The sequence below is a fragment of the Nuphar pumila genome, chromosome 6 (assembly GCF_984573655.1).
Source record: "Nuphar pumila chromosome 6, dmNupPumi1.hap1.1, whole genome shotgun sequence".
Taxonomy (NCBI): domain Eukaryota; kingdom Viridiplantae; phylum Streptophyta; class Magnoliopsida; order Nymphaeales; family Nymphaeaceae; genus Nuphar; species Nuphar pumila.
In genome coordinates this window covers 26,689,785-26,712,962 of record NC_143254.1, presented here as the reverse complement: position 1 = coordinate 26,712,962, position 23,178 = coordinate 26,689,785, and the positions used below count along the sequence as shown (strand labels likewise).

Here is a 23,178-nt window from a genome sequence, read left to right as displayed (position 1 = left end):
TTGCCTGGGTGAAGTTAACATTACCTTTATAGGACTCGGGTATGGATTTGCCTTTGGTAAATCTGGTTCAACCTGGACTTTGACCCGAACACAGGACAGTAGCTTTGGAGTCAAGTCTGGACTGACCAGGGTATAGTGAAGGTTCAACCATTGAGACCCAAGGTTCAACCTAAGGATGACAGTGGAGCGGGGCGGAGGCAGGGTAGAAGGTCTCCACCTCCGCCCCGTTTCAAAATTTTGCCCTCCATTTTTGCATGGGTTTTGATTTTAACCTCCATGCACAGTTCATTTTTAGTTTCATGTCTTACATTCTCAGTTCAAACCGGACGAGGCAAGGCCCGTCTTCCACAACAACTGCCTTCTGCCATTAGAAGGAGAGAAAAGAAATAAGAGCACATGCATCAAAGGAAGGAGAAGAAGAAAAGATGAGAGCAAGGTTGTTAAATGTGATGAGGCGAAGCGAGGCGTTGAGCCTGCGCTTCGCCTCTGAGGCGTACGCCTCGCACTAGTGAAACATTTCATCATTATTATGGTGAACATGGCTGCTTCTAACCCAGAAATCCCAGATTTGGGTTAGAAACTTTTTATATTTACTTTAAGCGCATCACAGCAATGCCTCAGTACCTTGAGCGTGCCCCTCGCCTTTGAGGCGTACGCTTCAGGTACTGAGGCTTACGCCTCTCACAACACTGGATGAGAGATTCTAGAAAATGTTAGGGTTATATATATAAGGGTATAATAGTAATTTTCTTTACAAAGATCTGGGACGGGGTGGAAGCAAGAGTAAGTTCATCCTCGCCTCCATCCCGTGTGAGTTTTGATTTTAACCTCCATCCCTGGTCCATTTCCCGCGACGGAGCCCCGTTTTCCCGATCCACTGCCATCCCTAGTTCAACCATTGACTTGTTTTCATTTTTTATTAGTTGTTGTCCTCCACATCTACATCAGAGTGAATGATGTTTTACTTGCTAAGCTCTCTTTGGGGAAATCATTTTGGACAAGAAATATGGAAGGTAATCTTTGCTTCCTTCGTGGGTAAGGAACCTTTTTAATGAAAAAAATGTAATAGCTTTATTATTTTTTAGTTTTTTTTGTACATATCTGACCCCTTAAATGTAGTGTTCTGTCTCCTTTGTCCATTGTACGGTGGTATTTGGTTCTTAGTTTCTTGGTTGTATGAATAGAAACTGATTGTGATTACATACATGATACTGTTTGTTGTCAATTGATGGGGAATTCTGCTGTAGCAATTGGTTAGAGAGGTGATACCTTGTTTGTGATAAAATTTAAAAGAGAAACCACCACTAGCATTCATCACATAGCAATTTCTCAATTTACCTCCAATTGCTAAAGGGATTCTTATGTACTCGTCTACTCACAGTATGCATGTTGTTAGCAAATGATTGCCTGGCTTATTTAATTTATTCCAATAAGGTTGATTCCTTGGTATCTAGAAGGGCAAAGATTGTATTGTTTGGCGTCCTTCGCTTTTATAAGAAAGCATAAAAAGCTTTCTAGTAACTTTCAAAATTAGAAAAAAGACTTTTCTTACCATGACTTCATCAATATTTGAACCCGAGATCTTATACCGGTCCAGCTGCATTATTCATCCCTCTTCTTCTTATATTCTTAATTATAGAGATGTGCTAGTTTGATGATTGATGTGAGTGATGCTGCTTGCTGCAATTGATGGTACATAATAAGATTTGAAATCCCTTAATTGTTAAACGTATGTGTGATAGTTATCTCCATGTTTCACAGCATTTAGAGCCAACCCCACATATTTTTCGCCCATTCTTTGCATTTGGGGGGCCCAATTTAGATGTGGGCGCTGCTAATCAGATTCTTTTCTAAGTTAAGATTGCCTCATTTTGGCTGGGAAGAGTTTGATGATGATGTCTAAAATCCTATGTCATCGGGGTAGACATGTCAATTCAAAAAAATGTGAGTACGAGGACATATATATATATATATATTAATATCACATAAATATAAAATAAATTCAAAATAAACTGAATATAATATATATTTATATATATGCTATATCTAAAATATATAAAGTTTTAAACTGAAAATATAATTATAAATTAAATACAAACTTGTATGTAGGGAGGGTAAAATGGCATTTTTAGGTGTCGACATTGGTATGGAGAGAAAATTTAATTTTAAGCTGTTTTTATATTTATTAAAAATATAAGTGATTCAGGTTAGTCTTGTATCGATTTTCTGGCAATATACATATCTACCTATTCAGGCCGATACACACCGATACTTACCACTGGTTCTGCCATTAACAAAACCAAGTCATACAAGCTCTCGAACAAGTCAAGCACCAGCTAGTTCATTTATTATATTAAAAGCACATTCTCTCGAAGCGAGAATTAATATGACTTGCAATCAAAATATATTTAATTGGGCTTGATTGAGCATTCTTGTTTAGGAAAAAGCATTGTTTTTAGTGCTTGAAGCATTAGATTTGAACTCTATACCTTTTTCTCGATAGCCATGTACACTTAATCATTTGTCCATATGTATGCATATTCAAAGTCGACACAACAGCAATGAAAAATGGCAATTCTCGAGTTATTTTTAATTTCCCATGATTTTTTTTGTCAGAAACATAAATATCACGTTTTAAACGTGATGTTTTTATCAACTACTTATTATAAAAAAATGTGAGTTTTTTATTTTATAATATTTTTATTTATATTTTTTATAAAAGTTTATTTTCATATTTTGATTGTTTTTTTTTATTGCTGATTTTGATACGAGTTTCTAACAAACAGTGATGAAATTGATACTTGTTTTTGAAAATTAGATGCCATCATTTACCATGTAACAAAAAATAACTTCATACATGGTGAAATAAAAGTAATGCTAAAAAAAGACCGAAATAACTAAATTTAAATAAAACCAGCTATAGCTTCCTCAGATGCAACTCTAAAGGACATGATGGCATTAAACTCTCAAGTCTCTTATTCCTTTCTTTGGACTAATGACTTTAGAATTTGGATGGAAGAGGAGGATATGTGTAGACTGAAAGAGTAGTTTATATTTAGAACTGTAGTAGATTATAGAAAAAGTGGTAGCTATGCAACCCTTAGGGGTGTAGCCACAGTGGAACGGTGCTGGGGCATGATGGACGGCCAGAGCCCAAAAAACAAAAAAAAGGCAAAAAATGCGAATTTGCACATTTTTTTCCCTTTAGCGGCAGTCAAAACATCCGCTTAAGGGTGCAGGTGTCATTACTAAAATTGTGTTTAGCGGTTGTCAAAAACTGGAAAAAATGATACCTACCCAACCCATCTCGAATTGTATTTAGTGGTGGTCTAGTGAAATGATATTTCATCCCTTACCCAGACTCGAGCTCCAGCCGGTTAGCTACTGAAGCTGGGTTAGGCCCGAGACATACCGGGCTTTTGGTTGCACTGGGCAGCCTAAACCCAACCCATCTCCAATGGGACCTTATAGCAGGGCTTTGTAGAATCGATCTTGAGCCGAGCAACGACTCTTACGACAATGATGGAGACCGAATTGATAAGGCAATTAGTTTCCCAGATATTTATGTTTGATCTATTTATAGACAATGTAAGAAATATCCATATAATTTAAGTAGATAGATATACAGCAGACTGCCTCCCCAAAAGTATAGATAATAAATCAAGATAGGATTTGTCTAAAAGTTTGGCATTTTTTCTGTTGAGTTGATAAACCACAACGCTTGGATGCCAGATTCTAATGTTGGATGTGCCCACATGATTCTGCATGAAACATTGATAAGTACAGTCAGATAAATTATATGATGACTGTTTAATGTTTTCCTTTAGGAAGTGCCAATGAAGAATCTGGAAGTGTCTTCACCTCCATCAAATATTTCTGCCTAATTTGTATTCAAGATCTGTACTGGATCCAAAAAAACAATGTCAGGATGTATATAAACAACTTAGAGAACTACCGAGCTCTTTACATGACAGTTTGAAGAATGAGATCAACGCAACGTCGTCTGGTAGATACACACCTAACCAACTAAAGCCAAAATTATAAAAGACAAAGAAACTTGATCAAGTATTTTACAACATAGAATTGATAAATGAAAAGTTATTAACACAAGAATGAATACCAGGTACCCCTCTGATGAAACCATCATCAGGTAATGAGATGTACATACCGTAACTCCTAGCTAATAAAACTCCAACACACTCCATCTTCTCATGAAATATGGTCATCTTATTCTTTTATCTCTTTCTTTTGTCAGCCTCTTCATCCTACACACATTCATAGCCTGAAGAAGAGAAAAGCCAAAGTTAAGGCTCCCAGACTAATGTCGTTACGTGTAAATAATGGCAAAAGAAGAAAATAACTAAAATATTCCAGGCTAAAATGAATGACAACTATATCAAAGACATGGGAAATATTATCAATAAGAGAAGAACACAAAAGGTTAAGATGGTACAAACTTTTAGTAATTCCAAAAATGCAGTTAACTTAGCTACTGGCCTCTTTGTATAACCATTACACAGTTATAAAAAAATTTGTGCACCAAGAGGGGCTCCGCTTGTCAGGTAGGAGCAGCTAGTGCACGACACCTTGTGTTGGGACGTTGCAGGTTCAAAACCCAACTGGTAGGGGTCTTCCTAACTCCATCTTGCCTTTTAAAAATAAAAAGCTTTGTGCACTTCCACGGCTACACTTTGCTCAGAAGCCATCAATTCTTTTTATATGCATACATCATTAATATTTTAGTGTTTGCACTCAGTTATACAGCTGTTGGATTCCAGTTTTTTAATGATTTCAAGGAAAGCCAAAACGTTTGTAAGCAGCTAATATTTCACATTTTACAAAGTTTCATATAGTCAAATTATGTTTCTGATTCATAAAGAGAATTTAGCATTTGTTATAACAAGCATTCATCACAGAAAGCAGTAACATGGTTATCATCCTAATCACTCGTTTGATCAATGGAACATGTCTAGAATTGCCTCAGCACTCCCAAGAAAGCAAATGAATGCATGCATGACAGTGTAACATGTTTTTTTTTCTACACAAACAGAATTTAAAACCATGAATTTCGTATTTGAAAAAAAAACATAAAAGCACAAATTAACTCTGAGTTCAGCAGGAGATACCACATTTTATCTTGAAGAGTGACCCACTCATCATCAGTACCACTAATAAATAGGCATCACCATTTTAACGATAGGTTCAAGAGCAACTATAAGTTTACAACTTTACATGATCTTTGCATCTTCCAAATAAAATAACTTATGTAGACAAGCTAGATCCACAGGAAGCATTTACCTTCTGTTTCAAATCTTTGTCATCTGTTGGGAAAACATTACCTAACTTTTATGATATTTCACCGTTGATATCTTGGTAACTATTTTTGAAATCAAGAAAACTTGGCTTCACCCATGTGCGATTTGATTTTAGCACCCACAACTTGTTCCCAATAAATTCATCAGATTTGCATTTTAACATTGGTTATATCCCTTCTTGGTCTGATTGTAACCAGTTGTACTGCTTACCCCAGATCAGTGAAAATGATTAGTCTAGTTATAATGTACAACATACGAAGAGCTAAAAGAAGAAAAGAAATTGATATCTATGAGACAAACAAGGGAATACTTGACAATTAAAAATCAATACAACAATAACTAAAAATTTCAAAGATACAAGTGCACCAAGTTACTTGTGTTCCCTTTGATTCATGTAAACGCAAGACGGTATGCAATGTAACTGAAAAGAGGAGGGTGTTTCTGACATTTTTAACTAAATTATGTAATGCATATTCAAAGTTGTAGAAAAAACCTACAAACAACCTGTCATCTAATCAGATACCTCAAATCAGGGCCGTACCTGTGTTTTATGGGGCCTGAGGCAGAGGGAAAAAATGGGCCCCCTATTAATAGTAGGAGTTCGGGGGCAGGGCCTCGAATTTTTTTGAGCCCCTATTAAAAATGGGCTCCCTAAAAATAGGCCCCCTATTAATAGTAGGAGTTCGGGGGCAGCGCCTTGGATTTTTTTGAGCCCCCTATTAATAGTAGGAGTTCGAGGGCAGCGCCTCAGGAGCCCCTGTTGAAAATGGAATCCCTATTAAAAATGGGCCCCTAAAAAATTTTTTGGCCCAGGGGGCCTGAGGCCCAAGTCTCATCGGCCTCTTGACAGGTCCGGCTCTGCCTCAAATATTCAACAAAGTTTACCCAGGAAAACATTATTACTTCTTCTCTTTTAAAATCCTCAAAAACTAATTTCTTACTAAACAGAAAGACCAAAAAGATGTAGAACATACACGGCTTAACTATAAAATAGTTTTCGATGATAATTATCAAATGGAATCCGTTTCAAATGTATAGCATTGAATGGAATATTAAACACCAAAGGCGCCTTTATCATCCTAAATACATACCTACAATCGATTATGTTGTCTAGAAATATCATTCAGACATAGCAAATAAAATGATCTTGCACACTGTCATCATTAGCCGCCAACAGCATCACTTGCTCTCTGTTCCTTGAGCATGCTTTCAATGAAAAATTCGCCTGCTCTGTAAGAAGAACGAACCTGTTGGAAACAATTGTCACCAATTAATATACCAAAAAAACACACAAGGATACTTCCAACTGTGCAGGTCTAAAACAGTTGAACAACTCTTAGACTTCAGTGCATCATAGTCGACAATAAGCAATTCATGCAACCATATTCCTCAATGCATCCATATCACAATGTGCTGGCCTTTCAGAATCCCTTTCATATGCCAAAACATAACAAAAGTTATGGGTTTTTTTCACAGTAGAAAGGGAAAAGCGCAGAAATAAAGATAGTTTTCTGCAAGAAACAAATTTCATTTAGAAGATGCCCAAAGTAAAAGGAAAAATGAGAAATCATTTAGAAAAATAAATGGATGTCTAAAGAAACATATCAACAGTGATTAGAAAGGAACAGATAAAGGTGTCCATGAATACTGACAATCTATTACCCTTACACTTACTTTTCAACCATCTGTAAATAGATTAGTTAACATTCTAGTGTTCCATATGTATGTTACAATATTATAAATTGCTCATACAGACAATAAAGTAATAGACAAATGCAACAGTGCCATTTCCAACAATATTATATCATTTCTGCCCAAATTACACATCCTTTATCATCAAAAGTAGTTTTCATTTAATATGAAGTGTCAGCCCTTTGTCAGTGCTTCGGTCAATGTTTCTGCAACTTAGTTTGATACTAAAGATGAGCTTCATCTGTTTATGTGCACATGTTTGTGCATAACATGGCTGTAAAACTCATGACAAGGATTAAAATTTAAATCTTAATCATGGGGATTGACGTGCACAAATATATTCCCCAACCTAAAATGGTGTGCCATTGCTTGCTGAATATCAAGTAGATGTATTTGGAAGAAAATGCTTTAAACTTCTAAAATGTGATGACGTGAGGAATTTTGTGCTCTTTGACACAGAGCTGGGAACCTGCTCCAAAGTCCAATGTTGTTTCTCCATTTCTAGAATGTCAGACATCATCTATTGAGAATGTTCTATTTCTTTGGCCATTTGTCTTCTCTGACATATCTGGCAAGCTTAATTTCCAATAGAAAATTACCTTTCTTAACATCTAACTACACCCTTGTTCCCCAGAGGTCGGCAATTTTGGAAACAGATTGGCCTTGTTGGGTACAACCATTATAATCAATCAACTGGAAACATGCTATCACTTTCTGGATTGCATATTTGATTGTACATGTTTTAGGTCAAAGAACAGATGAAACATCCCATATGCTCATTAAAAAAATATGATCTCTGAAGGAGAGATAGATCATAAATGTTCAAATAGCATGTTTTTGAGCTTATGAGAATCTCACCCTATTGAGAAGTATGGTAAGTACTAAATCAACTACCCAAATTGCATCCATGTGTTCAGTTTGCTTTACAAGAAGACAGATTATGCTTGCTATAGTATGCAAAATTCTTGTCTGCTATTTGTCTCTCTAGCTATCTATCTATCGATATCCATGTTTGCATGTGCATGACCATGTGTGTGTGTGTGTGAAAACATCCCAGGTCATAAGGAACTAGGTATTTGCTGTATTTAGGAAGGCCGTAAAAGAATGATCATCAGCAATATTCCCAAGTTGATCCACATTCCAGTGTTTGATTGCTGCTTCGAGTGAAATAAAGGTGACATGATTTTGTCATTTTAGGACATTTTAGACTGCTTCTCACACAAAGGACAATTTTAGGCTTTTAAAAAAGAATCATGGTTACCACAGGATAGAGATAACAAAGATTCCCACTTGACAGCAAAGCTCTATCCACCTCGCATAGTGAGAGTTTCATCCCTTCACTCTTGCTTATAGAATTCTTTTTACTTGGGGCCAATACAGAAAACAGATACAACATAAGGATCTACCTGTTTCAGATTAGACTGCCAACAGTTCACCATGTTTGACATCATCTATGAAGTATAATTTTTATTTGATTTATGCATAGTTCCCTTAGTTAAGATGTTGCAGAAAGGTTTTAGTCAAAGTGTTCATTTTTTACTGAAGAAATTTGGTACTAAAATACATATATTGGAAAAATGCAAAATGAGGGGTAGTGATTTTTTACATGCATACATTTGCATCAATAGTGCAACTATGCCTGAATTATTTGCAAAAGGTTGAACACAAAGCCATCAGAGGTCATATTACTTCTAGATGATATTTTAACTATTCCATCAGAACAAAGAATGAAAACCATATACTAGTATGAATTACCAGGGGACCACTGGCTACGTATCGAAAGCCGATTGACTCTCCATAATTCTTCCAAAATGAAAACTTTTCAGGAGTCACATATTCCTTAACAGTCAAATGCAATGGTGTTGGCTGCAAGAAGGCAACATAAACAAATCAAATTGGAGTTCAACCCCAAACTTTCATGCTGAAGCATGTATACTCTCTCACCTGCAAGTATTGGCCCAGTGTCAGAATATCAACGTCAAACGCTCTCAAATCCTGCATGGCTTCCTTCACCTCCTCATCCGACTCTCCAAGACCCAACATTATAGAAGACTTCGTTATCATTCTTTGCTTGCAGCTTTTTGCATGTTTCAAAACAGATAAACTCTGATCATACCTGCTTTTTCAAACAGATATTAGAATCACAATCAACATAGAAATTAAGCGTACAAGAAGAAAAAATAAAGCATAATGATTACTACTATATATATTAGTTCAGCAGAAGAAATAAAAGTAAAGTTACTCAGGTTCACTTGTATATCACTATATCATGTTCTCGTATTTTATGATAAACAGAATGAGGGCATGTCGGTCATGGTCCATCTTTGCTGCCTACAGCATGTGTGGTCATCAATCATCACTAGACATTTTTAACCCATGAGACTTTCCTATTTAACATTGCTGGAACTTAAAAACATTTTAGAATGAACATGATGTTCCAAACTTGCCAAAATAGAAGCAAACATATGCTGGTATCATGAAGACCGAATATCTCTCTTTGATAATTCCATACCCTGTTTAAAAACAGCTGTAATGAACAAGAAAATCAAGTATGAACGGTGGCAAGTGATAAGCTTGGCAATTGTTAACAAGGATAACCTTTGGCAGAATGGGGAATTCAGCATTTTTGTTCTGGATGCATGGACACATGCATGTGTACAATGTGTAATGATTATTCATAAATTTGAGTGATACACCTTTTACTACAAACATGAGCAAACTTATGGGTTGACAGCAGCCCACAATTTTGACCATTAAACCAATACATGAAATAGAGAGCTGGCTATGAAAGAAAGTATTATGTGATGGGTTTTTTCAGTAAAAGAATGTAATATATTAGAGTAATGCAACACAAAATGGTTCTCAACTTTGGATTACTTTCATTTACCTTTTCCAGATTCTCCTTTATCTAATTATTTTTCCTTATTGTTTAACAATCGACAAGCAGCTAATCAATCCTGATTTTTGGTAAACTTTCCAAACGTAAATAATGTTTATAGAAAATGCTGAAGCTTGAATGTACTTTCTGGTGATCTAGTTCAGAACAAATAGCAGCAATAAGATTTGAGAAATAAATGAACTAAATAAATAGTTGTATAATCATATCACTTGCCAACATTTCTAGAAACACAGCTCAGATCAAACAAAACTGGAAAACATGTACTGATGATAAATCCTTGCCTTGCAACAAAAAAATCCATAATCATGTCAGCTGCACAAGGACAGGCCTTGTTTAAGGATGATATCATGTATTTTTATCTGAATTAATTATGAGACATTATTGTTTTTTTTTTCTTTTTTTGAGGAATTTTGAGATGTGATTGTTATGCAAGTTACAACATAAAATGTCAACAGAATGGAGCAAGCTCATCATAGTTAAGATGTGGTAACTGTTATGCCATAAGACTGTAAGAGAATAGTGACAGGGCAACTGAAAGAAAGTAAATGTCCAAGGTTTAAAAGGTTTGACATGAGGGCAAGATATTTTAGTCATTTTTCAGGTAATATATAAGACAATGTAATTCAAGCCATAGGCCTCAGTTTATTTTGAAGAAAATAAAAAATATTTAAACAACATAAGAAATTGAAGAAGATTATGACCGCAATAAATTTGAGTTGAACATAAGACATAATGACATTACTGAATGCAGGATAATATAGAACTTATACAAGAAAATAGACCAGTAGTTGAAGCCAAAATTCCCCAAAAACCATTTAACAAATAAATTATACACTTTAACCTGCTCTGCTTAAACTGCTTTCATTAACTGTTGGGTTTATAGGAGTTTGTAGTCTACAAGATGGCAGTCAAACTCATTTGCATTCTTTGGTTCATAGACTTGGTGAAAGTTCCAAAAAGTTGAGTAGGTCAAAATGTTTATAGATAGACAATGAGAGTCAGAACAAATAACTTAGCTCAGTTCCAGCATGGATCTCATCACATGAGATTGGATCTTCCAATCATGTTTAGAAAGAAAAGAAAAGGGTTACAACATATAGGTTCATCTATTGGATCTGCTTGAATCCTGTCAAACCTGGTTGAATCTAGAAGACTAGATCCAAATATAACCCACTTTAGTTGGATTGGATATGGTTCAAATGCCAAGACAAGCTTACTGCAGACCCAAAGCAAAACAGGCACAATCACTATCATGGTCGACTTATAGCATAAAAAGCACAAAGCAATCACCAAGCTTTGTGAAGAACAGACATAAAATGCAAGCCGCCATAAGTTAAATGAATGGCATTGAAAGTATAGAATTACTTATAAAGGAAAAAACAATATGGTCCTTGTGTAGACTAAATGGACATATCGAAACTAAAATTCAAACATAAATTTCAATTTCACACTTGGCACAGTTTATGCATTTGGATCGTGGTAAGATGTATGCCATGAGGTGAGGCATGCTCCCCTTCGGGGGATAGGCTGATAAATCTAGGGCCTACCCAAGGCAATTTATTGGTGCCTCACCTTCGCGGCAGGCAATTGCCACCCTGAGGTGGGGACGTGTTGAAACCGAGGCTTTCCATCGTTGCACAAAAGTACAGCCAAAGAGGAATTTATTGGACAAATCTAGAAGATTTTGCAAACAAGTTGTATGTTTAAAGAAGAAACCAGAAAAAGTTGTGATGCCTCAATTTTCTAGTCGACAACACACTCAAATCTATGTTTTCCTTAAATTTACCAACACAAATGATGGCAAAAATTATACTAAGCCTGTTTGGAATGTGTTGGAACTTTCTAAGAGTAAAAACATGCATGCTTTTGACAAACTAACCAGCTGTAATGGTAATTTAGGAGTCCTTTATCTGTTTGGTGATATATGCATGTATAAATTGAACAAAGAAAAGAACATACAAAAAAATTTCAACATGTAAATTATACTCCATTTCTCTCTTTGTTTATTTCCTACCCTTGAAATTATCATTTATTTTCTTGGTGCTTCAAAGGCAATAAAGTTAAGAGAAATAGGCATGTTGCCAGATATAATCATGATCGTTTAGTAGATAAGAAGGGCTAGTGTAACATATAATGAAGAACAAGGACACAAGTGAAACAGAACTACTGTAAGGGATCAAATGATCCATCACTTACTAATATGAGAAAATTAACACTATCTAGCAATCAAAATTCCACATGGGCATATTAGGGAAAGCGGCAACAGAAAACATGCACAAATGACACAAATAAGATCTCATAAATGCATAGTTAGAAATGAGAGCATTTGTCTCATACCCTGCTCGAGGATCTCTGACAATTCTTTGAAGTCGTTTCACAGTCTCAATGTTATGAGCAAACACATCAAGTCCAGAATACACAACAGTTGAAACAGCCTTTAGGTCCCCTCTAAAGTCAGAAGTCAAACACTCAACCAGGATTTCTGGCTTGAGCTTCTGCACAAGCAATGTCATAAAGTAGATAAAACATGGTCTTGCCCTTCATATGACAGCCAAAGAAATTCAAAGCATTCTACTGAATCAATGAATAGACCTTCAGTTCTATGACAGTACGAGCAAAATGGCCACTTCCTCCATCAGGTAGGTCATCACGATCAACACTTGTCAAGACAATGTAGCCAACACTGCATGCGCATGAAGTAAATAAATAAATAAATAAATAATATATATATATATATATATATATATACAACACAAATGTCATGTATTATGGTTGGCTTCTACACAGAAAGTAGAACAAGTTCAAAGTGAAATTCTTGCTTTGAACTCAAAATCTTCCTTGGACAATTGAAAAATCCAGGGAAAAACAGCAACAGTGAATGCACCAAAAAGATATCAAATTTAATGAATATTTGCCCTGTATGTTTAGATGTAGATATAGCTAATTAGTCTATTAAATGGCAGCATTCCAAAAAAGCAACCATGTCATGAATATGACTAAATAAATTCTTGGAAAGGGTTTCAGACAGAAGCATCCTAGTTCAGATGCTTCACATATATTTTATCCAAAAAAAAACCATTGCTAGTAATGTCCATAAGCCAGGCTAGCACATTAAATGGTCAGCAATTTGTTGAGCACAATCCAGCATTCAAATGCTGGCACTTAACATACATATTAGTGAATTCTGAAAAAATCATTCTATATTTCTATATGGGGAAAAAAGAGTGAAGCACTTAATTAAGAACCAAAATTTCTATAGGGATAACGGTCATCAGCAATTTCAAAAACATTACTTACATCGGAGGAGTAAATTTCAAGATTTTCCAATACAGTACCCAACTTAGTGTCAGATTTTATAAATCCAAAGTTTTACCATGCGTGAATGATGAGGAGTAGAGGAAGAGAGAAGGAGCTGCAGAGAAAACCCTGATTCCTCAATACAGGAATCGGCTGCTTCTAATCTTGTCATTACATGCTTTTACTAATACAAATTTAGGGTACTAAAATACCCTTTTACAATGAAGAGAAAATACATATGTGCCATTAATGAAAGGATGCATGATCACGGGTCTGGACCCCGACCCGTGATCCAAACACGTCTTTTCACCCTCCTTCAAGTTGTGCATAGTTTTGAACCATGAACAACTTGCCTTTTAACATCCAAAACCTGTCTTTAGTCAAACCTTTTGTGAATATATCAGCCACTTGATCGGTGGTTCGTACAAATTCAGGCTCAATCTCCTTCTCTTCTACCTTTTGTCTCACAAAATGTTGATCTATTTCGATGTGTTTGGCATGACTGTGATAAATGGGATTGAAGGACATATTTATGGCACTTTGATTATCACATAAAAGAAGGGATTAAGAGATTGATTCTCCCACTTCTGTCAGTAAGTGCCTAATCCATGTAACTTCAGCAGTAGCAACTGCCATTGACCTATATTCGGCTTCTGTACTAGATCTAGCAAGAGCCTTTTGTTTCTTACTGCTCCAGGATACCAAATTCATCCCAACAAACACACAATGACTTGATACAGATCTGTGTTTGTCTGGATCTCTCGCCCAGTCTGCATCAATATAGACAATAATTTCATGTGCATTTTGTTTATTTGTCATTCTTCTATACAAAAGGCCATCCCCAGCAGTTCCTTTCAAGTACTGAAGTATCTGCTTAACGCCCCCCATATGCCCTTCACGCGGCTCATGCATAAACTGAGATACTTGATTTACTGAGTAAACGATATCAGGTCTAGTGAAAGTGAGATATTGCAACATGCCGATTATGCTGCGATATCTTGTAAGATCCTCATACAAATCTCCATCTTGAGAACTGAGTTTCAGATGAAGGACACTAGGAGTTCCCAAAGGTTTGCAATCCTTCATACATGCCTTGTTGAGAACATCAATAGTGTACTTATGTTGGGTGAGAGTTATTCCTTCAGAAGTACTGTCAACTTCAACCCCAAGGAAGTATCGCAGTTTACCAAGATCCTTCATTTTGAATCTCTGATTCAAGAGATGCTTAACCTCCTCAATATGGACTTTGAAGTTCCCTGTGATGATAATATCATCTACGTATATTAATAGGAGAGTAACTGTGTCTTGGTTCTTGAATATAAACAAAGAATGATCAAGGAGAGAGCGCCTAAAACCATATTTTTGTATTTCCAGAGAGAAACTATCAAACCAAGAACGAGAAGCCTGCTTCAACCCATATATTGCCTTTTTTAATTTGCAAACGTATTGTAGGATTGCCTTCTGCATATCCAGTGGGTTGTTCCATGTATACTTCCTCCTTCAAATTTCCATGTAGAAAGGCATTTTTGACATCAAGCTGACCGATTGTCCATTGATGTTCAATAGCTAAAGATAATATGACTCTGATTGTTCCTATTTTCATCCTGTCCTTGCTCCTGTGTAAATCCTTTGGCGACAAGTCTCGCTTTGTACCTTTTTATAGTGTCATATGGTTTGTACTTTATTTTATACACCTATTTCAACCCAACTACATTTCTGTCAGGTGGTCTGGGAACAACATCCCATGTACCACACTCATGTAGAGTCTCCATCTCTTCATTCATTGCTTCAATCCATCTTTTAGAATTTGCTGCTCGAGAAAATGTTGTGGGCTCATCTTCCTTGCCCAAAACAGTTAGAAACAGTTGAAAGTCTAGTGAAAAATTCTCATAGCAGACCCATCTTTCGATCAAGTGACGAGAGCGGGTGGATCTTCTAACATCTAAAGTAGATGTAGAGGGTGTATCCATTTCCTGATTAAAAATATTGAGCGCCTCTCTTCCTCGTCGGGTATAAACAAAACCTTTATACCTTTCTGTATTTAAAGATGGCTTGTGCTCTCCTGTGCAATCAATCTATCAACAGGCATAGTTTCTTTATCCTTCTGATCACAATCTGAAGAACAAATATTGTTAGTACTGGAGAAAAGTTCAGAGTTCAACCAAGGATAATAGACCTCGACTTTAGAATTTGATTCAGAAGAATTGATGTGACGATGATCAAAGTTCAATTCGTCGAAGATAACATTTCTTGATATTTTGATGCGCTTGCTCATGGGATCATAGCACCTGTATCCTTTATAGTTATCTCCATAACCCACAAACCTGCACTTCAAAGCTTTGTTTTGAAACTTATGTCTCATTGAACTGTCAATATGAACATAACATACACAACCAAACACGCGCAAATCATGATAGTTGGGATGAACTTCAAATAGAGAAAAGAGACTTGTTTTCCAAAATATCCATGGGCAATCGATTTATCACATGGACTGTTGAATGAAATATTTCTTTCCATAGAGTAATTAGAAGATTACTATCATGCATCATACTCATTGCACTCTCAACAATATGGCGATGCTTCATTTCGGCAATTTCATTTTGCTAAGGTATATGAGGGCAAGATACTCTTCTCCTATTCCATTACTTTGAAAAAAATCAATAAAGTCACTTGAAGAGAATTCACCTCCTCCATCACATTAGAAGCAAAGAATATTTTCAAAAAATTGATTCTTGACAAAGGAGTGAAAATTTTGGAACTTAAAGGTCTCAGAGTTGTGTTTCATAAAGAAAATCCAAGTATAACGAAAATAACTGTCAACAAATATAAGGTAATATCTAGTTTCAGATACAGAGGCAACTGGGGCTGACCCCTAAACATCAGAACATATAATCTTAAAAGGTCTTGAAGCTCTTTTATTGATAGAATGAAAAGGTAAAACATGACTCTTGCACAAGAGACAACCAGAACATTTGTTGTTATTGACATTCATTCCTAAACTAGACTTGAGAATAAGGTTATTTGAGACAAGCTTCTGAATGAAACTACTACTGCAGTGACCTAAACGACCATGCCAGAGATTTGACTTATTGGACTCAGAGACACTAAAAACACATGAAGGAATCACTGAAGGCGACGATGAGAAGAGCTTCAAGTTGGAATTAACAGGGCGAACACGAGTAACAAGATCTTCTTAGAAAACATACATATTACCTTATCGTTTTCCTTTAGCGAACGTCTCTCTCGTGCAGAGATCCTTGACAAGAATAAAAGAGGGAGTAAATTCAACTGAAGCATTGATATTATCGACAAGCTTAGAAACAAAGACAATGTTTTTCTTGATGTTAGGAGCATAAAGAACCTTTGAAAGACTGAGAGAGGACTTTAACATAGGTATAATGGAATTTCCAATATGAGAGATAGAGTGGTGGGATCCATCTCCAGTGACTATACTATTTTTATCAATGTAAGGAACAAGGTTTAAGAGCTTACCAACATCACCAGTAACATGAGTCGCTGCTCCAGAGTCCACATACCAAGTACCCTGCTCATTCTGTTTCAGATTTAATTCTGCTAAGGCTGACAATAGCAACTCTTTTACTTTCCACTGACCTTTGAGCTATCTGTTCCTCTTTTTGCTTCAGTCCGTGTTGATTTTCCTTTATTCAAGGGATTAAACCAACAGTTAGCTTTGATGTGTCCTTTTTTATTACACAGAAAACAAATAGGAATTGGCCTCTGTCGCTGTGAGTTGGGAGCTATGTTGGGTGTAGGTAATATTCCACGGCCTCCTTGTCTACTTCTTCCTTGTCCTCCTCTTCCCTTAACATCATAACTTCCTCGTCCTCGTCCTCGTCCTCGTCCATAAGCTACCCATGTGACAAGAACATCTTGCGTGCCTGTATGCATATATGGTTCTTCAGAGAAGTAATTTTGCACGCAGGTCTTCAAATCTAAGCAGATTAGGTAAACACAACAAGGAAGTAACAATCATATGATATTCAGGCTCTAATCCACTCAGAGTTTGTTGTACCATATCCTTATCACTCACTGCACACCCAACAACTGCTAGTTGATCTGTGATGATCTTTAATTTGTTCAAGTACTCCATGATAGTCATGGACTCTTTTCTTAACATCTGAAATTCTCTTTTAAGAAACATAATCCTGGCCTGAGAAACTTGTGAATATGTTTGAACTAATCTGTCCCAAAGTTGCATGGTTGTACAATCATTTGGAATTGCCAACGTAGAAATAATATAGGCCACCAACGCCTGGTCTTTTTTCATCCAAGTTACGAATTCTGAATTTCTAACATATACTGCAGTAGATGCTCCTTTAATGTCCTTTTCTTCACATGATATAAACTCTGAAGGGACTGAAACAGATCCATCCAGATGTCCAGAAAGATCCTGACTTCTAATAAAAGGAATGATCTGCCTCTTCCAAATCAGAAAATTGGAATTGTTTAATTTTTCGGACACGAGTTGACTAAGAAAGCTTGTTGAAAGCCCAGAACGAGAAGAAAATAAATTCATGTTTCACAATAAGAATAATCTGTCCAGCACACAACCCGATAATAACTAAAGGAATGAGGATAGCGAAAGGCAACTTTCAACCTCAAAGAAAATCCTGCAACTTCCCTTTTTTTTTGCTGACAGAATAGTTACGTAGGTGACTAAAGAAAAACGGGAAACTTGTTGTTTCCCTCCTCTCCCTCCTTTTTTTTTGTAGGATAGACAATATCAGGCTATGTGAAGATTTCAATGAAAGAGTCAAAGGGAAACTGACTGTGCAAATGGAGCTAGATCCGATTCTGCTAGATCTGATTCTGATCAGATCTAAGGAAATCTGATCAAGAATACGTGATCAAACCTAATTCTGATCAAATCTGATCAACAAGAGAATTTAGAACAAGGTTGAGAATTAAGAGGGCAGCATAGAATCTACTAATAACAGAGAAACATGATCAGATTTGATTAAGAAGATGATGTAGAAGAAAGAAATTTAGGTTTAAGAAGCGAGACAAAAATTTAGAACCTGATAGTATTCAGAAAAATGTGAGATCTGATCAATAAGGTAATGCAGAAAAGTTTTTTTTTTTGGAATTAAGAGAGAGACAGAATAGGTTAATGAAACACGTGATCAGATCTGATTTTGATCAGGTTTGATCAAGATTGAGAAACAAAAAAATATTGGAAATCGATTTTCTGACTTGGAAGAATGAACAATCTTTCTAGACATACATTTTGGGAAGCAATCCCGGATCCAGCTCTAGCGTGACTCTGATACCATGTCAGATTTTATAAATCCAAAGTTTTACCATGTGTGAATGATAAGGAGTAGAGGAAGAGAGGAGCTGCAGAGAAAACCCTGATTCCTCAATACAGGAATCGGCTACTTCTAATCCTGTCATTACATGCTTTTACTAATACAAATTTAGGGTACTAAAATACCCTTTTACAATGAGGAGAAAATACATATGTGCCATTAATGAAAGGATGCATGATCACGGGTCTGGACCCCGACCCATGATCCAAACACGTCTTTTCACTTAGATCAGATGTATCTATAGGGATAAGAGTTATCACCAATTGAACAACAACCAACTATATCATAGAAGTAAAATTCAAAGGTTTTCCAGTATCATTTATTACTTTTGCTGAGACACTACAGTTACAATTTATTCCACTTATACTTTGCAGTGATCACATAGTAATACATTGTGCCTTGTCTTCTTTTTGTTCTTTTCCAAATATTATTACACCATTTTAGTATAGCTAAGATCATAAAGATATTAAGAAAACAACAGGGATGTATCCTTCCCATAAAAAATTGAAGACATTTATACAGGTTTAGAAATTTTAACTTTAAAATAAAATTTAAATTTTACTAAATGAATGACAATTGTGTGTAAATGCTTATAGGATTATGTTCAAGCAGTAGTAGAGAATAACACATACATTTAAACCCTCAGATCATTCATTTAATCATTCACATTTACATGAACCAATCATCGAATTAAGGAGACCATCATAAAGCCACCCAATCTTATCCAAGCAAGAAGTGATTTTGGGATCAAGCAAACCAAAGGCCCAAACACAACAGGCCAGGTAATTATTGGTCAATCAAGCAGACAATAAATACCCATAAAATTCAATTTTTTTTAAATGTTACCTATTATTCCAAAAAAATCATTTCTATAATGTCCAATTGGTACTTAAATAACTGCTCCTCCAATTGGTCCTTAAGTAACTGCTCCCCTCATATTTATAGAAACCGGGAAGTCCTTCAAAGTGAATATACAACATGTGAAAGATACTATAAACCAAGTGGCTCTGCAAATCTAAGATCTATGTGTGAAATGTAGACAAAATCACCTAAGGTGACCAAGTTTTAATTTCTCAACCAATTCTTTAAGTTTGGGAAAGAATAGAATCCATCTTGATAATCAGGGTATAGCCATCATTTTAGTTTTACTACCTACCCTTGTTCGAATTTACATCAGATCAATTGAAGAAGATTGGACAAAACAAGGCATGATTAGAAAGAACTGAACAAGTTAACTGGTCGGGATACTAAGAAAATGTGAATCACATTAGCAGCATCTATGCATGACAGCATATGTAAAGAAAGGATCAGCATAAATCAAGTTACAGTTATCCCTTAAAGCTCATTCTTGTATCTACTACATTCATTGTCAATTTGTCATGCATTACACAAAATTCACCATTCTCATGCTAACAAACTAAATGATAACCTAATCATATTAATTTACTTGGGTGTTAAAATGAAATTTCTATAAAATCAAGATATATTTTTTTATTTATCTCAATCAAGCAATAAACTCACCCCCAGCTAGCAATTGCCCTTGCAGTGTTCTCTGGTTCCATAGGATCTGGTGGTGCAGGATTCCTGCTAGTTTTCACAGCACAAAATCTACAACCCCGTGTACATGTATCCCCTAAAAGCATGATTGTTGCAGTCCCAATACCATCTCCTTCTCCGCCAGCCCCTCCCCCTCCATTCCAACACTGCAAGCAGCAAACCAAACCCCAAATGATCATTTCTTTCAGATGATTATGATCATAAACTTCCAATGTTATTCAATATCATCAGTAAAATCCACTAAAAAAACATTCCAAAGAAATTTTCAGATTTTGAGATGTAGATAATCCTTAATTAAAGATCAAACCGATCATGAAATGATCAAGAGATCTCAAAAGATGGACACACCATCCCACAAATAAGAGGCAGACTGGAACCAGTCTAACCTTCTGCTTTTTGCAAGTGGTGACTGCCCCATGTTATGCACTTGGTAGTTAGAGCATTTCAACATTGCACCAAGCAATGCCTCTCAATCTATGTCACATGAGTGCGGGTGCGGGTACGGGTGCGGAGCAATTTCAAAAAAATTGGACACGGGGACACGGCTATATATATAACAATAATAAGATTGTAAAATTTAAAGCAAAAATAAAAAAGTAATTCTATTGAAGTAACAACACAAACTTAACAAAATATAACACATAAAGAAGCTTGAGAGTGTGATAACAACAAAACTTATCGTAAATCCGACCCGATACCGTCTTGGATCCAGGTCGGGTCTGGATCCAGACCCGACCCGACCTAAGTACAAATTAATTTTAATAAATGGACAAAAATAGACTCAGTCAAAGCTGACCGAGTCCAAAATGTGGACGGACTAAGCCCTGGTGCGTTGACTGAGTCCGACACTTAGTTGACCGTGTCCACCCCGTGTCCGAAGCCGCACCCGTGTCGGGGCGTGTCGACGCGGGTGCGTCGACCTTTGAGCCGAGTCCGTGTGACTTAGCTCTCGATCATAAAAAGAAAAGATCTAACTACTTAATGAAATGTCAAATATTAACACACAATCCCAAAATAAGTACTCCTGCACCTGTGAACAAAAGGAACCTCCTGCATACTCATAACAAGCTAAAAGGTATTATTTCCATGCAATTTCACTTCAAAGACAAATTCAAGCACCATGAACAACCAAAAGCTCAAAAGTTTGAAAGAGTTCCCTGAGGACATCATTTCCATTAATGATAAAAGAAAAAAGGTTGTTTAGATTCAAATCATAACCAATAAAGCTATGATGAGCAACTGTTTCAACATAACTAAATAACCCAAACAATACTTTGATAGAAATAACCGTATTTAGAAATGCATATTTCATCATAACAGATGAATTCTGCTACAGAAGCAAAGAGACCACAACCAAGACTATGTCATAGCTATTATGTTCCTCAGATTATTTACAAGTGGTATTCATAAAGATTCAACTGGATCAAATGATAACACAACAATGTCACAGCCATCATCCAACAAAAACACTTATTCCTTTCTAGCAAACCAAAGAACCTCAAACTATTAAAGGTGTTCAATATATTCAAACCCCAAATCATAAATCAAACACTAAAATACATCATGAAAATTTTTTCATTTTCTTTTCATTGCACAAAAAACAAGGACAAAGCACTAGAGATTTGCTGCAAAACGTTGGGAAATGCAGTCAGCTCCATGACCAATGCTGAAAACTCCACAACCAGTTTGAACGCATCACCATTAATAGATATGATATAAAAAAGAAACATGTAAACCACAATCAAAGCACTAGAATCAGAAGCAACAGAACCATCCCTATATATGAAATTCTTTACTTAAGGGTCAAGAATTCAGATATTGATAGAAAGAAAAAGAAGTATAAATCTCCATAAGACCATTCACATGATCAGGTATCCCCTTTATTCATCACCATGTTAATAAGAAGAACAGCAATGTATAAGCTTTCATGCAACCCTTTGTTACTCTAAAACTTAAAATTTCTCAAAAGCAACGAACTCCCAATCTTTGAATCACACAGACTCCATCTTCCAAAAGAAAATCAAAACTCTACCTCATAATCAGCACCACCAACCTAAAACCGAAATTTTCTTCCACGGAATTTCGACTAGACCTAACAAGCCAGGACGCGTAACTTATCAAGCAACCAAAACAATGTCCACAAGCGAGCAATATATACAATTAAAAAAAAAAAGAACACAAAAATCTACTTAATGCCATTATCAACAACAAAATCCTAAAACTCCCATCATTCAACAACAACACCAAATTCCTTGAACGAAAAAAAAAAAACTAACGTTACCAATGTTGGGGCACCGGAATTTAGAGAGTGAGAGAGAGAAGGGTCACCTCCCCAATGTTGGGGCACTGGGCTTCCTCACAGACGGTGTTGAGCTTCAGATGGGACAGCGAATCCTTGAGATCCCTGTACCTCTCCCCTTGTGCAGCCCTCTGCCTCAACCATTCCGGCTTCTTCGCGTCTGGTTCGCGCCCCGTGTAGGGCCCCAGGCCTCCCGGGTAAGACCGGCTCTCCGGAACAGCGGCCGATTCGAAGAGCTTGGAGGGATTTGCCGACGATGGTGGTGGCGACGACGAACCAGCAATCTTCTGTGACGACGAGTCTGCTGCCTCCGATCTGATGGTGGTGGCGAATGGAAGGAAAGAGGCATGATTCGGGAATTTGGGTTTTCTTGGGTGGAGAGAAACCGAAGGAAAATGCGAAGGAGAGAAGGAGGAGCGATTGACCGTGGCCATTGACGGGATCGTCGCAGTGTGAGAAGAGACTGGAGAGACGAGAGGAAAGGACCGGAAGAGAAAGAGGGGTGTTTCTGCAAATATGCTTTTTTCAAGCCCTTGTAATCTCCGCCAAAATTTTGGTAAATGGGTTGTTGGTCATCATAGAAATTTAAAACTTGTCAACGAGCTGAATGAGCCGAGTCTAAAGTGTTCGAGCCAAGTTCGAACTCAAAATGATCCCGAGTTAAACGATCCGAGTTCAAGCTGGCTTGTTTATAGAAAAAATATATAGATTTAGAGTTGCAATAAATCGAATTACAAAAAAAAATACATGTAAAATATGTTTAAAATCTATTTTTTAATACTTAACGAG

The 23,178-nt window shown here is 36.4% G+C and overlaps 1 protein-coding gene across 6 annotated transcripts; it reads right to left on the bottom strand.

The window, feature by feature from the left end:
- Positions 1 to 3,534: 3,534 nt before the first annotated feature.
- Positions 3,535 to 22,866, bottom strand: LOC149834449 (Radical SAM superfamily protein). Of its 6 annotated transcripts, none has more exons than XM_090010132.1 (10): positions 22,419 to 22,866; positions 20,055 to 20,236; positions 12,499 to 12,589; positions 12,244 to 12,401; positions 8,952 to 9,123; positions 8,763 to 8,873; positions 6,407 to 6,562; positions 4,169 to 4,282; positions 3,862 to 4,026; positions 3,535 to 3,761 (listed from the first exon to the last, which is right to left on the bottom strand). In XM_090010132.1, exons 1-7 carry the CDS (start codon positions 22,821 to 22,823, stop codon positions 6,479 to 6,481), a joined length of 1,203 nt encoding a protein of 400 aa, XP_089866258.1. In that variant the 5' UTR covers positions 22,824 to 22,866; the 3' UTR covers positions 3,535 to 3,761; positions 3,862 to 4,026; positions 4,169 to 4,282; positions 6,407 to 6,478. The 6 variants fall into 6 exon arrangements, with proteins under 6 accessions (XP_089866258.1, XP_089866262.1, XP_089866261.1 ...); XM_090010136.1 differs by having other exon boundaries at positions 3,862 to 3,903; XM_090010135.1 differs by having other exon boundaries at positions 3,862 to 3,898.
- Between the last annotated feature and the right edge of the window lie 312 nt (positions 22,867 to 23,178).

What these genes read in the sequence shown, in the direction of transcription:
- LOC149834449 (XM_090010130.1), bottom strand. Translation starts at nt 22,823, where the DNA reads ATGGCCACGGTCAATCGCTCCTCCTTCTCTCCTTCGCATTTTCCTTCG. An exon ending in GTCAGAGATCCTCGAGCAGG is followed by an intron (nt 9,124 to 12,243) that starts GTATGAGACAAA and finishes TTGAAAAAGCAG; the next exon opens with GTATGATCAGAGTTTATCTG. An exon ending in ACGTAGCCAGTGGTCCCCTG is followed by an intron (nt 6,563 to 8,762) that starts GTAATTCATACT and finishes TGTTTCCAACAG; the next exon opens with GTTCGTTCTTCTTACAGAGC.